The 13,199-nt window shown below is 49.5% G+C and overlaps 5 protein-coding genes across 5 annotated transcripts; 3 read left to right on the forward strand and 2 right to left on the reverse strand.

Moving 5' to 3' along the window:
* Window positions 1-771: 771 nt before the first annotated feature.
* Window positions 772-2,907, forward strand: EsH8_VII_000988 (uncharacterized protein; the record flags this gene model as incomplete). Its single annotated transcript, XM_083271121.1, has 1 exon — window positions 772-2,907. The coding sequence occupies one exon, from the start codon at window positions 772-774 to the stop codon at window positions 2,905-2,907; it is 2,136 nt and encodes a 711-aa protein (XP_083128678.1).
* A 1,287-nt stretch (window positions 2,908-4,194) lies between these two features.
* Window positions 4,195-6,084, reverse strand: EsH8_VII_000989 (heterokaryon incompatibility protein-domain-containing protein; the record flags this gene model as incomplete). Its single annotated transcript, XM_083271122.1, has 1 exon — window positions 4,195-6,084. The coding sequence occupies one exon, from the start codon at window positions 6,082-6,084 to the stop codon at window positions 4,195-4,197; it is 1,890 nt and encodes a 629-aa protein (XP_083128679.1).
* A 1,078-nt stretch (window positions 6,085-7,162) lies between these two features.
* On the forward strand, window positions 7,163-7,755 carry EsH8_VII_000990 (uncharacterized protein; the record flags this gene model as incomplete). The annotated part of the gene is made up of 2 exons (XM_083271123.1): window positions 7,163-7,477; window positions 7,534-7,755. 2 exons carry the CDS (start codon window positions 7,163-7,165, stop codon window positions 7,753-7,755), a joined length of 537 nt encoding a protein of 178 aa, XP_083128680.1.
* A 497-nt stretch (window positions 7,756-8,252) lies between these two features.
* EsH8_VII_000991 (uncharacterized protein) lies at window positions 8,253-8,909 on the reverse strand (the record flags this gene model as incomplete). The annotated part of the gene is made up of 1 exon (XM_083271124.1): window positions 8,253-8,909. The coding sequence occupies one exon, from the start codon at window positions 8,907-8,909 to the stop codon at window positions 8,253-8,255; it is 657 nt and encodes a 218-aa protein (XP_083128681.1).
* Window positions 8,910-10,235: 1,326 nt separating this feature from the next.
* On the forward strand, window positions 10,236-11,408 carry EsH8_VII_000992 (uncharacterized protein; the record flags this gene model as incomplete). Its single annotated transcript, XM_083271125.1, has 1 exon — window positions 10,236-11,408. One exon carries the CDS (start codon window positions 10,236-10,238, stop codon window positions 11,406-11,408), a length of 1,173 nt encoding a protein of 390 aa, XP_083128682.1.
* Window positions 11,409-13,199: the final 1,791 nt, after the last annotated feature.

Raw genomic sequence — 13,199 nt, forward strand, 5'->3', positions numbered from 1 at the left:
ATGTCGGATGTTTTTCCTCTATGCACCGAAACAATGGCAAGGCAACTGCAAATAAACAAATAAATGCGTTGCTGGCGGTATCACATGTGGGTGATATTAAACAGTCATGCGTGCTGATTCAAGGGACATTCAGTGGCCTGTTGGTTTAATGATTCATGCTTAATGACACCGAATTTCGGTAAGCAGTAGAACCTTCACCTGGGATTGGCGAGCAGTCCCGTAATGCTATCATAACATTGATTTTGGGTGGATATGGTCGTGATCATGAAAAAGCAGAAATTGTCGCATATTCAAGCTGGCTGACGCGAGGAGAGTTGCTTCGAGCCCAATGGGTCAGCAGGCATCGGCCCAGAATGATACTATCTAAAATTCACCGAGCTACTTTCAGACTCGATTGTGTAGGGTCATCTTTTTTGTCTGCATGTGGCAATCTCATTTCCAATCGAAAACAGAGGGGTAACGCAGTTTTGCAGCCGAACCAATGGTGTGCCTCGTAAGTTTGTTGGTGCAACCAGAAACGTCTTAGTCCAGCACAATTGTGCCTGGCCGGCGCGGAACCAAACTTTCCTATTTGCCTGATCTTGATTTTTGCCATTTCCTCTCTCTTTCATTGAAAGCGCAGGGTATATCTACAGTATTGAGGATATCTGATTCAGCACACTGTCTGATCAATTTCTCAATGGTATTCTATAACTATTCATCGTCACGTTATTAATTTTGCAATATAACACGGAGTGCCGTCCATCCAGCCTACAATAGAAAGCCCGCAACATGGGCATTAAACTTTTTGAGATCAAATCCAAGCGGTTCGAATGGTTTACCAAATGGAGCAGCACGCCACCGTATGCAACGGTTGCTTCCTGCTGGCATCGGAATCTGGACCTGGATCCCACTGGAAACAATACCAGCAGCCCGAATTGGACGTCGGGGAAGATTGAATCCCAACGATTTGAAGTAGCTTGTGGTCTGGTCCAAGCACGAGGGCTTCAGTATCTGTGGCCGGATTCTTGCTGCACTGACATGGACATGGATTTCGGCGGAGGAGCTCGTCAGCCGTTCGACTGCCTGAAAGAATATTACAGCCACGCTCGTTGGTGCCTGTTGTTCATGCCAAACTCTTTGTACCCGCAGTCCGGTAAACAAGAAGACTCCAACGACGAAGTTAGCGAATGGCCTCAAGAATTCCATAATCCTAATTCTTTATTCGGACTAGTTCTCGCATCAAGGCTGGAGTTCTTCGGCTTTCCATGCTGCACTGAGGAAGATCGGCCGCCGCCGTGTCTACAGCGTCTAGTATCCGGCGTTAAAAGAATGGATGCAACCAGAATTTTGAGTTGTCCATGGAATGATATCTCAATGGGCGCTACTTCTGTTATTCTTACAACAAGCAGCCGGAATTCGACACAGAAGAGGTCCTCGCATCCGATCTTGACTGTCTTCACATGCAGTGCAAGTAGTTTTCGTGTTGCCGAAGACTCGAGGGTCCATCAAAACCAGCGAGGAAAGGACATCGATATATCGAAGTATCCAAGTCCTATGAGGCGGGGGCCTCCGCAGATACTACACGAACACCATGACGCGGTTCCCTCGTTGCAAAAAAATGGGAAGCCCGGAATGACGCAAGCCACTCACTATAACCATACGGACCTGCCTAGGACTGGTCAAGTTCCCACTGGGGCTTACAGTATTATGAGTGGTTGGGCAAAGAAACAGCTTAATGACACCTCTGCAACAGCCAGAGGAAGCGATACGATTCAAAACCAGAATCTCTGCTCCATGGCAGACGACCAGACACCTCTCGCATGCTTCCCCACGCAACAAACCCAAACCCGGCCAATCGAGGTGTTGCTTCTGGAGGAAAAGGCGGAGGCTACATCTTTTGAGTCGAGGGGAGGGTGTATCAAACCTAGCCTCCTCACCAACAACGAAATTTCTCCCCGAGGAGAAAATTCTCGAACCGCCAAAGATTACACCTTTGGTAACATACGTTCGTGGCTAGATTCAAACCGTTTGGATCAAGTGACGCGAGTAGAAGAAAATGTTACTTGGAGCTTTGCGCCTTCCGACATGAAGCTTCTTGGAGATCGTCACCAAATGGAGGACGTCAACGAAGCGATGTCAGAAAGTTCAATCATTAGCGAGCGCCAGTGGCGATTCTTCGATGAGTGGGCAGATACGACTGCAGTACTCGAACCCGACAACCCGCTTTTCTTTGCTAGAAACAAAGTCATCCAGGCTGCTTTGACAAAGTACACCTACCAGAGGAAAAATGAGAAGACTCGCAACCTTCAAACCCCCCTAAGCCCGTCTAGCAGTCGGAAGAAAGAGATAGCTTGCCCATTTTATAAGAAAGACCCGGTCAAGTACTCAGGATGTCTAAAGCGTTCCCGTCTGCTGAGCATGACGCACGTCAAAGAACACCTGTTGCAGTGCCATCGAATCCCTTTCTATTGCCCAGTTTGCAAAAAGGACTTCCCTACAGCAAAACGTCAACACAAGCACATCGTCAAGCGCGCTTGTACCCTTCGACAGGGCTTTCCGTTTGAAGGGATTTCAGATGACCAGGTGCGGCTACTCTCTCGCCGGCACAGACACTTGAGCCTGAAGCAGCAATGGCACAAGGTATGCGAGTTGCTCCGTTTGGAGTTTCCGGGTTCCGCATCACCATACCTGATAGAGGCCGGTATCATTGGAGGTGAGGTTATACGATTCCGAGAGTTTTGGAACAAGAATGGACAAAGATGTGTGGCTGAATGCTTGGGGGATATGGATTTGAGTCATTGGGATCTTAAAAACGAGGAGCGAGACTTGGCGTGCCTATATGCTGGAGCTCTGGATGGAGCCCTGGACACACTGATCCAGTTGACCAAGTCATTAGGCTGCAAATCAAAACGTCCATCTCAGTAATGGATCAGTGAGTAAGCAGGCCCGCCTCAAATCTATCAATCCGGATGAGGCTGCTTACACTCATTGCAGATAACTTTGATTGGGAAGGCAAATTCCAAAAACCTATGGGTTAAGGTAGGAAACATCCAGACTATTTAGAATCTTCGTGTGGACAAAAAAAGCTCAATTATTAATTTAGGTAAGATTGAGTAAAGTTATGGAGCTTGGAAGATAATACTAGGAAAGGATACAGGACTAGGATGTTGCAGCGCACAGCGAGCCACTGCGGCAGGACCTGTTGCACAACGTCGGCAATAGTACGAATACACGCGCTGAAAGATCCTCCATATTTTATGCAGCGCTGTGCTGTGCGGCTAGACTCAACTCTAGGCGCCCTGTTACATAGCCGGCGTGGCCATTTTTGTTTCCTCAGGTCCCGACCCGTAACGACCTTTTGAATTATATAGTTTCTTCCGTCACTAATTCCCCGTGCCCATTCTTGATTGTATGCACTCTGTACTTACCGGTATATAGCAACATGCATAAGCGATGTCAACATGAAATTTCGGAACCGCCTGATTTTGTTTAGTTGAAAAGCCAAATCGAGTGCTTTATGTGATGTCCATTCCCAGACACTCTTGCAAAAGGGAAGTAGTCAGTTGAATACAGCGCAAATTAATGGAATCCTAATCTTTTATGCGTTACCAACTACGATAGTAGTATAGCTGACTAGAGTTTAAACATAGATTCTAGCTTGGAGGATTATGTAGATAGATGTGACGAATGCGACGAATGCTTTCACTGGGATGATGATGAGTCGGCGGAACGGACGCATTGGTCTGAGGTCTTGAGACAAAACCCCGCTTCCTGAGTCATCAACAAAGGCAAGATGGCCGAGCGGTCTAAGGCGCTAGCTTCAGGTGCTAGTCTAGTAATAGGCGTGGGTTCGAATCCCACTCTTGTCATCAACATTTTGTTCATTTGAAGCTTGCTTCGTGGAATTCTTCTTTTGCCGCCTGGTTTGAGATACGATATCAGCTGATGGTACCAACCCGACAAAGTTCAGAGAATCGAGTTTGGGTGCACTGAGCGGGCCTGTTCATGAGGCGCCCCGCTATTTCCGACTTGGGCGGATCCGATCGAGTGTCATGGAAGGGAAGCAAGGTGCACCTTTGCGCTCCCTTAGTTGCCTTCGATTTGTGTACCATTAGGGAGTATGGAAGATGATTTCAAAGTGTGTGAATTTGATCAGATATTGCAAACAAAGATGAAGTAAGAGTCAAACGAATGGCCATGCTTCCCGTCCGCTCATCGGAGCGCGAAACCCCTGGTCTCGACATCGTCCGTCATGAACTCGCCATACATGATGCCATGCACATATGCTTCCCCAACAAGCTCAAAGACGCCGGCGCTCGTCTCCCTAATAACATACGGCGTCTTCCCGCCCAGGAATATGACAATCTTGTCACCATGTTGAACATGCATCGGCGCCAGTCCCACATATCCTGACCCAGATACAAACGGCCGCCTCGCGTGGAGATGTTTTATCGAAAACACGTACCACGGCTCGTACCAACCGATCGTATCCTCCGTCTGGATCCCCGTTCCTTTTCCAGTGCTGTCCTTGGAAACCTCATTCTTCATCCACTTGACCGCCTCAGCAAACCCATCCTGCAGCTCAGTTTGCCTCTCCGCCTCCTTATAGTTGTAATGATCAGCTATGCATATGCGCATAACGTCCTTGAAGTCCTGGCCTTTGATTTTGCCGGCCAACATGGGGGATTGGGCGCAAAGGTCGCCAATCTCATCGATGTATTCTAGCGCGGCCTTGCAGTCTAGCTCTGTGATCCAGTCTGGGTCCCAGACATTGCCCGCCTCGGTGATGATGTCGACGAGCACCCCTCGCAGGCTGATGGTCTCTTCGTCTGGAGCCGCGACAGCTTGCATTTCCAAAGAATCGTTTGAAGCATTGAACTTGGAGCTCCAGGGGTTTCCGTTGTTTGGTCTTTTGATACCCATCCTCCAGTCGGGCGTCCACGTCGCGAGAGGAGTTTTGCGGGGGAACTGGCAGTACGACAGCAGGTCCACGTTTCCCTGCATGAGAATTCGCCGTGCCACGTCCCGGTACACCTGCTCACAGCTGAGGCTGTAGTCCGGGAGACCCTCGAATTCGTGGACATCGTCAGCAAAGTGCATCACAGCAAAGATGCGATCGCGAGGGTCGGTCGCCTGCGTGTGGTTGTAGTCGACCTCCAGAACCAGGGTTGTCACCAATACCGCGAAGAGACTCTCACCATCCCGCAAAATCGCCTCCCCCACGCTGCCCAACGGCTGGTTCGCGGCGTCCTCTGATGATGCAGGATGTTTTGTCTGATACCTGCGTCTCCGGGTAAGGACTCCTTCGAGAAAGCTGTTAGCCGGTGTCTTGAAGCCGCGCAGCATTTCGACCAGCGCCATCTTGGCTGCCATGTCAGCCTCCTCCTGGATCTTGGGGTAATGCAGGTACATCTGGTTCAGGAACAGCAGAAATTCCCTGAGTTCGGAATACCCGATGGAAGCGTGTCCGCAGAGTATGTCGATTTCTCCAGCGACGGCAAATTCTTGGATGATCCATAGGCGAGTCCAGTACTCCCTCTCGCAAAATGAGCGGAAGGCGTGGGCCATTTTCTGCAGAAACGTCATGTCTATATGACTCCGTACCACGTCGATGTACTTCTGTTGCCGGATGAGGGAGCTCATGGCGCGGACGTGAGGGACGAATGAGTCGCTGTCATCGGCAGGCAGACCCATCCATACAGCTACCTTAGAAGCAGCTGTGTATATGTGGCGCATCATCTGGACCTGGTGGCTCTTTTCGGCGTTATCATTCTGGTTGATGCAGATCTGGTCGATCCACACATGGACACCCTTGTCCCTGCGGAGGTGACACAAGGCGGCTTCGCCGTTAAAGCCGCATTGCTGGATCGTGCCGTCGATGATTATGGGGCACTGGGTGAGTACCTGACCCCAGCAATAGGACAGTGCGATGAATGGAGGGGCGTTGCTGAGGCTGTGGTACTGAAGTTCGCTGTCAACAAGACCATTATCCCGAGAGGGCAGCGCGGAGATGGTCAAGGGCTTCAAGTAGAGCAGCCGGAAATCGTCCGTGGCATGATTCAGGGCGCGGTATACGATGCCCGACGCCTCGGACGAGCTCATGGAGACGTTGGGAAATGTGGCTTGCCAACGGAGGTGAGGTCTACTAAGGCTTGAGAATTTGGTTTGAAGCGCGAGTTAAGATATCTGTCTGTCTAAAATAAGCATGTCGGGATGGGCTGGTTTGGTGCGTACCATTGGGAGCCGAGAATTTTAAAGGCGTCCACAGGGCGCTTGGCTGTCTTGTCCACATGACTGCAACTGTCTCCAAGTGCGGCTGAGGCCAGCCAGCATAAGTTTGAGGGATATTCCGGCTCATTCCGACAAATGTCATCATTTGACTGAGTGAACGGAAAAATGATTTGTGTCCGGGATACGCAATTTACAGCCCTCGATTCAACTCTTTCTTGTGATGCGGCCACTACAGGTTTGGTGAAATTTTACATTTTTAATTCGTTGGGCTCATATAAATCCGACTATTTATCATGCCGTGGCAAACACAGGACAGAAATATTGGTGTAATATGTTTGTTTTCTGCGCAAGATGCGCTGGATTCTACTGATATCTATTTGTGACCTGGGAATAGTAATAAATGGGTAGCCCTCAGTTAAATTCCAATCTTCCCCCAATTTCCCAGCCGGGGAAGCATCAATGTTGTGTGTTCTAGGTGACAGGCTGTTTACCAAACGCCGTTTCCATAAATTCACCGCCTGCCTGCGGCTTTCCTGCCTCGGATGTAAATCGGTTTCTAGGAGGTTTTCTTCCCTTCGTTTTCTTTAGCTGGGAAGGAAGCAACGCAATCACAATGCGGCTTGTGGGTCAGTGTTGCTGGGTGCCTGCCGCCTAGGTACCTTAGAGAGGCACCTTCCATCTCCCAGACTCATCACTCATTCAGAAGTGGTAGGAACTGGGCCAACGTTCCTGCAAATACCCGGCCCCGATGGAAGAATCCGCATGCCGGTGACTTGCATAAATTTTCCATCTCCCACATTCAACCCGAAAACTTCTCTCCTTCGTAATAACCAACTTCCATCCACCGGCAAACACTCATCCACATCAGAACACTTTGACTTCACGTCTCTTCTGCCTTTGCTTTCCGAATTTCTCCCTCACAAACCCGAACCCAAACACTTTGTCCACAATGGCTGTCGATATGGAAACCGTCCAGCACCTCGCCGACAATGGCCACGTCATCTCCAACAAGGAGGTTTCCGACATCGTTCAGGCCGAGAAAGCCCAGACTGGCAACGTTTGCCCTGTTGCCAGTAGTCTTGCTTGTATGGTGTCTTCATTCATTGCCTTCGTTTCCATTGGCTTACCAGTTACATTCCCTTTAGCTACTGCTCAGAGCCTTCACGACAAGCAACAGAACTTCCTGAACAAGGAGGCTGAAATCGCCAAGAAGCCTGAGTCGGATATCACCAAGGAAGACGCCAAGGAGATCCAGTCCGCTGAGGTATGTCGGGTTTTCTCCTTGATACCCCTCCTTCCGTCACTGACAGCTCACAACAGGCCCGCCTTCTCGGTCATCGGCCCCCCACTGAGTCTGTCTCCGCTCACATCCAGTCCATCGCTGACAAAAACGAGAATGCTCGCCACCCAGAGGGAAAAAAGGAAGACCAGTCTCAGGATCAGGCCAAGGAGGTTGGTCCTGCTGAGAAGGTCGAAAGCGTGTCTTCCAAGGATACGGAGGCCTCTAAGGAGACGGAGAAGCCTGCCGAGAAGAGCCAGTAAGTGGCTGGGCATATCAGTTGATGGATGATGAATGGCATTGGCGGAGTTTTAGCCAAGTATGCTGCGGAGGGTACGTCGATTAGCCATAATTCAGCTATAAACTTCGCCGAGGAAGTAGTCATAGCCATCAAACACAGACTCAGAAAACAATCACACATAATTCTATCATCGTGGCAGTTTATTGTGTTGTTCCATTTGTTGCTGTACCGTGACATTGAGTAGAAGCCGCTTCCCCCCCTTTGTTCTCCACATCGCAGAACATCCCGATACCACAGGAAGTGACATTCTTAAAACATTGTTCCGTCTCAAAAGGAACTGACGTGCGCAATCAAAAATCATGTTTATGTTTGAATGCTATCTTTCGACATTTACAGATGAATGCAGTTCCCAATCCTGCAACCATGATGCGCGACAATTCTATTTGCTCGTTAATATTTGTATCTTGTTGTTTCATCATCCAAACATATTTTGTTAACACGCCGGCCCAATGATGCATCTCAAAGCGGCTTGTGCTGTGCGAGAAGATCCACATATTCGCCAATCTTTCGTTTCCGGGTCTCTGGCCGCTTTGTCGTCTCGATACGCCACAAGAACGCGTAGCGCTGTGTTTTGTTGAGCGCTTCGAAGAACTTGCTCGCCTTGGGGTTTCCCGCCAGTGCCTGCTGAAAATCTAACGGCACTTCCATGGTGCTCGCGGACGAGTACGCCCGGTCCCACCGCCCATCGGCCTTGGCGGCGTCGATCTCGGCCTGGCCGGGCGGCGTCATCCGCTTTTGCTCGATGAGCGCGGCGACTTTTCCGACGTTGCGCTTCGACCACAGGCTGTTCTTCCGGCGGGGGGTGAATCTCTGGATGAAGTATTGCTCGTCGTGGGTCTTGCGCTGGCCGTCGATCCAGCCATAGCACAGCGCCACATCGAGGGCTTCGTCGTAACTGACGGTCGGGATGCCGGAGTTCTTCTTGCTGATCTGCAGCCAGACACCCGTCTGCTCGCCGCAGTGTAACCTCAGCCAGTCCTCCCATCCACTTTCGTCCTTGAAGGTGAGGATGGGTATAGACCCTGGCGGGGATGCTGTGGAAACGGGCGGACTAGGAGACGCCTTGCTCTGATCCTGCAACTCTGCCTTTAGCGATGCCCTGGTTTTCCGCGGCATGGCAGGAGATATGGGTCCTTGTCGGAGAGGATGGCTCTGGTTTGTGATGGAGCGTGCTGTCGACCACGCTGACGACCCGGAGAGAGCAGTACGGCTTTGGAGGAATGAGTAACCTCTTTCCGACGTGATATGCGACAGTATATTACAGGGTAATGGAGAGGAATTGGGTTTTGGTCTAATCCGCGAGGATAATATCGACATTCGATGTCCCAGTGGTGGAGGATGGTGGTTGATGAGTTCAAGTTCACACCAGGCAACAACCGGGGAAGGGTCCTTACCTTAAAGAGTGGGACCAAGCCGTTTAGGGGGTTTGCGGAGCCGATGACCCCACTAACGTCCCAGGGACGATGACTTAGCGCACACTGTGTTCAGCCAACCTGCTTTGAACGGCGGTCGTCAATGGCCACAGTATTCCCACCGGCATGACGATAGAGGCATCAATGGATACACTACAACGCAATAGAAGAAGAAAAAATCCTGCCGTTTGGAATTCTCGGGGATTTTACTCTTAGCTTGAAATGACCGGCTTCTCCCACAGAAGACTGTGATTGCTGGTCTGGCGTGTGATGTGCAGGAAGTGAATCACTGATCCAGGGTCGCAAGAGCCGGGACAGTTGGTGACGTGGTCTGCACAGAGCGTACCGCAGCATACAGAAGTGTATTTCAACAGTATCATTTGGTTCCGAAATCTCTAAATTCATTCAAGATCTTTGGAAATGTCGTAAACATAGTTCAAAGACACCCTCGGTTCGCTGTCACCTTGCCCTTCTGCCCCGAACGCGTCAGTCTGAACTTCCGAGATACTGAGAATAAGAATGACATCTTCTTTTACTTTCCCATGAAGAAAACGCTTTCTGTTATTGCTAAACTTTTGCCTATCTGGCCTAGGAATTTACTTTCATCCTCCCGCCAGCTGACTGCAACAGTGGGAAAACAGTCTAGGAGCAGCCGGGGCCTCATCCAGCGACTTACACGACTGGTCTCCACACCATCCAACGCGACGTAAGGAACCTTGGTCCACGATGCCATTGAAGCCCAGATGTTAAACCTGCTGGTTAAACTTCATCGGAGATACGTTCCCGACTCTCGTTGCTCCCCGGCAAACTAATAAAATCTCGCCCGACGCCGCTGGGCGCTCTCCTGTCGAACATTTTCTTTCCGTCACACATCTCTTTCTCTACTTGTTACTCTGGCTTGCGGTCAGCAGACAACAAATCTTCAACCACCCAAACCCTCCAACGACGGCCAAACCCTTCTGATCCTGAGGATCATCGAGGCTTCGGCTCCCAGCTTGAACAATCAACATCCACTGTACAGCGGTTCAAGATGCCTTCCATCACCGTCGAGGGTGTTAACATCACAGACACCTTCAAGTGTCAGTTTGCCAGCTTCAATGGCATTCCCTTCTTTCCTCGTCAAGTCTCCCACGGCCAGAAGCCAAAGATCACAGCGATTTGGACCAAGTCCGCAGACATGATCGAGGCTTTCGAGCGATGGGTCGAGGAGAGCAAAAACTGCCCCATGGCCAATTTTGGCATGAACTTCCTCATCAACAACTGTCTCGCCTGGCTTCACATCGGCGACGTGGACCTCTCATTGCAGGACCTCGTTCAGGTCAAGTTGGTTCATTCCATCTATCAAACTCTTATCGAGGCTGACTTCAATGAGTGGTCTCATTGGTACTCCTGCATGGTCCACAGATCAACTCTCCAGGGCGACGAACTCCCCGACCCCAAATACGAATACACCGGCTTCGGGTCTCTCAACCGGGCGTTCCAATGGGACAGCAAAAAGAAGATAATCACCTGGTACAACTCGCAAAGCAAGGAGTCAGTGGAGACATCTCTGCCTCAGATCCTTGACGGCGAGACGTTCTGGAACAACCTGAAAAGTCCTTGTCTTCGTTCTCAATGGCGCGAGGCTCGTCATCACCATGAGGAGCTCCATCAATCGACCCATACCACTTGCGACGCCTGGGCCAACGGTCCTCAGTCGTTCCACCTCACCAATAACACCTCCAACACGCGTGCCTTGACCCTTCATACCCACTTGTCCAAAAGCGTTCCCACAGACGTTGCCCGCAGCGAGGCCAAAAACAATTGCCCCAAGTGCTCTCGGAAGCTCACCCGCTGCGCTGCTTGTAAGTCCCAGCGTCGCTTGTCTAAGGACAGGATCACAAAGATCGCTGGCAGGAAGCTCAAGCCTACCAACTTCACCATTCAAATTCAAACCACAGTCAATGTGAGTGGCGAACTCAACAACAAAAGCCTGTGGGAGGTCATGGAAAGCCACGTTAAGAATATGACCAGCAACCCCGCCACGAGCCATCTGGCTACCAAGCTCAACAACATCAACATAGAGAGCAGCTTCTTGCAGACCAGCAAGGGCAAGATGGATCCGGAGGAAAGACAGGCGTTCATCTTTGAACATCGCAGAGGTCTCTGCTACGAGGCAAATGCAAGCCTGCTCGACCCCATCGAAAGCTGGGAAGAAGACTAAGTGAAGTGGTCGAGAGTCCCTGTGTGGCTTTCGGCCAGTGAAAGGCTTGGCCTAGGAAAACATGGGTGGCAATAGAGATTATGGTCATTATGGCGACCTTTGAGAGGATCGTATTTACTTGTTGCCTGTATTGGAGGGCAATTATTCGTGCGTCAAGGTGCATTTGATACCCAGGGCTACTAGAAGTTGATTGGTTACAGGTTGCTCAAAGCTGGACTTGATAAGCCTGTATTACTTCTCAATGATGACATCTTCAACTCGTTCTATGCTGTTTCTTTGTGCTATTGTTGACACACTAATCTCTATGCATTCAAATCCACCTGAGTTTTAACCCTCGGTCTTGGTGGAATGACAGGATGAAATCAAACCAGAGTCACACATGAACTATCCAGAGAGAACAGTCATGGACCAGGATTGAAGTGAATGGTTGATTAAGCTGCACCCATTGATCACTGGGATACAGTTTCACTGTTAAGTAGCTCTAAAAACGGATTAGATACACGAAAAACGATGGAGCTTACAAGACACGAAAATACTAAGTAGCACACCGACTCTGATACTAAAGGGGACAAAGTCAGCTATTGCTGTCACTCTTAATTATTTGACCGGCAAGATATATCTATTTTCAAGAAACCATTCCACTTACACAGTGTCTTGGGGAAATATTTGAAATTTCCTCGATCGGAGGAATCCTTTGCGTCCATTGAAAATGATTATTTGCTTAACCCCCCGGTTACAACCAAGTCTTTCACAGTTTTCTGCTACTTTTCGGATATTTGATTAATGATACTTCTACTACTGAGTCTGTAATTTGCCACAAAGACTAAAATGTCTCTTTCTTCTAGCTTTAACCTGTCCATCCTTCTGTTGGGGGACTCTTTCTAACCATGACATGTATCGCGCGGACACACCTTCGGCCCAGTTTACAGGGAGACGTAACCCAAGTCAATACCATAAATCAAAATCAATAAAAACTCAGGGGTCCTTTCCAGCTTTCGCTTCATTGTTGTCGATTTCGTATATTTTGTTGTAATTTTCGACTTGTTGAAACACGTTGCCGGAAACAATGACACCCGGCCCCAGCAGACCAAGACCTCTCTGAATGAGGCGATCCTGCACTGAACTCTTGCTGTTCAGGTATTTCGAGATCACATAATTTTGCGTATTGGCTGGAGTACTGACGATACTTGCAATGTCAGCTGTCTTGATGCTCGTACGTGTTTGTCGGGAAAGTATTTGTTGGTTCATACCTCATCCCATGACCATCTGGGGGCGTTGAAGACGACATGATTTCATGTGCAAAGCTGATAATCGGAGAAAAGGTGAACGTATGCCTCAAGCTGCAAACGAAATCTCGACCGAAGCTGCAAAAAGATGTGCCGGAATGAGAAGAATCGTCACCAGCCACCTCGGTGGTGTTCAGGAAAGCGGAACCATAATGATCAAACAATTGATGGGCCATTTTAAATACGAAGAAATGATTTCATAGACCACGATAGAAACGGTCGTAGTTGTGAGAGTCAGATTTTGGATTCAAGTCGAAGTTCTCGAACAACAGTTGAATGAACTCCTGCCATGCACTTTCATCTGCTATAGCTAGAATTTCAAAGGATCAGATCAAGTTAAAACAAACTCTTATGCGATTGAGCTGAACACAATTGAGGGCTCGATCACATTTTATGCAGCCAATGGGGATGCCAGATATATTCACTGCAAATCAGCGGGTATCCCTGTTTCTGTGATAGCAAGCCGGAAGTGATAGCAGAGGTCAATGCAGCCTTCCCGACGTCA

This window comes from Colletotrichum jinshuiense, chromosome 7 (assembly GCF_051148585.1).
Source record: "Colletotrichum jinshuiense chromosome 7, complete sequence".
NCBI classification, from domain to species: Eukaryota; Fungi; Ascomycota; class Sordariomycetes; order Glomerellales; family Glomerellaceae; genus Colletotrichum; species Colletotrichum jinshuiense.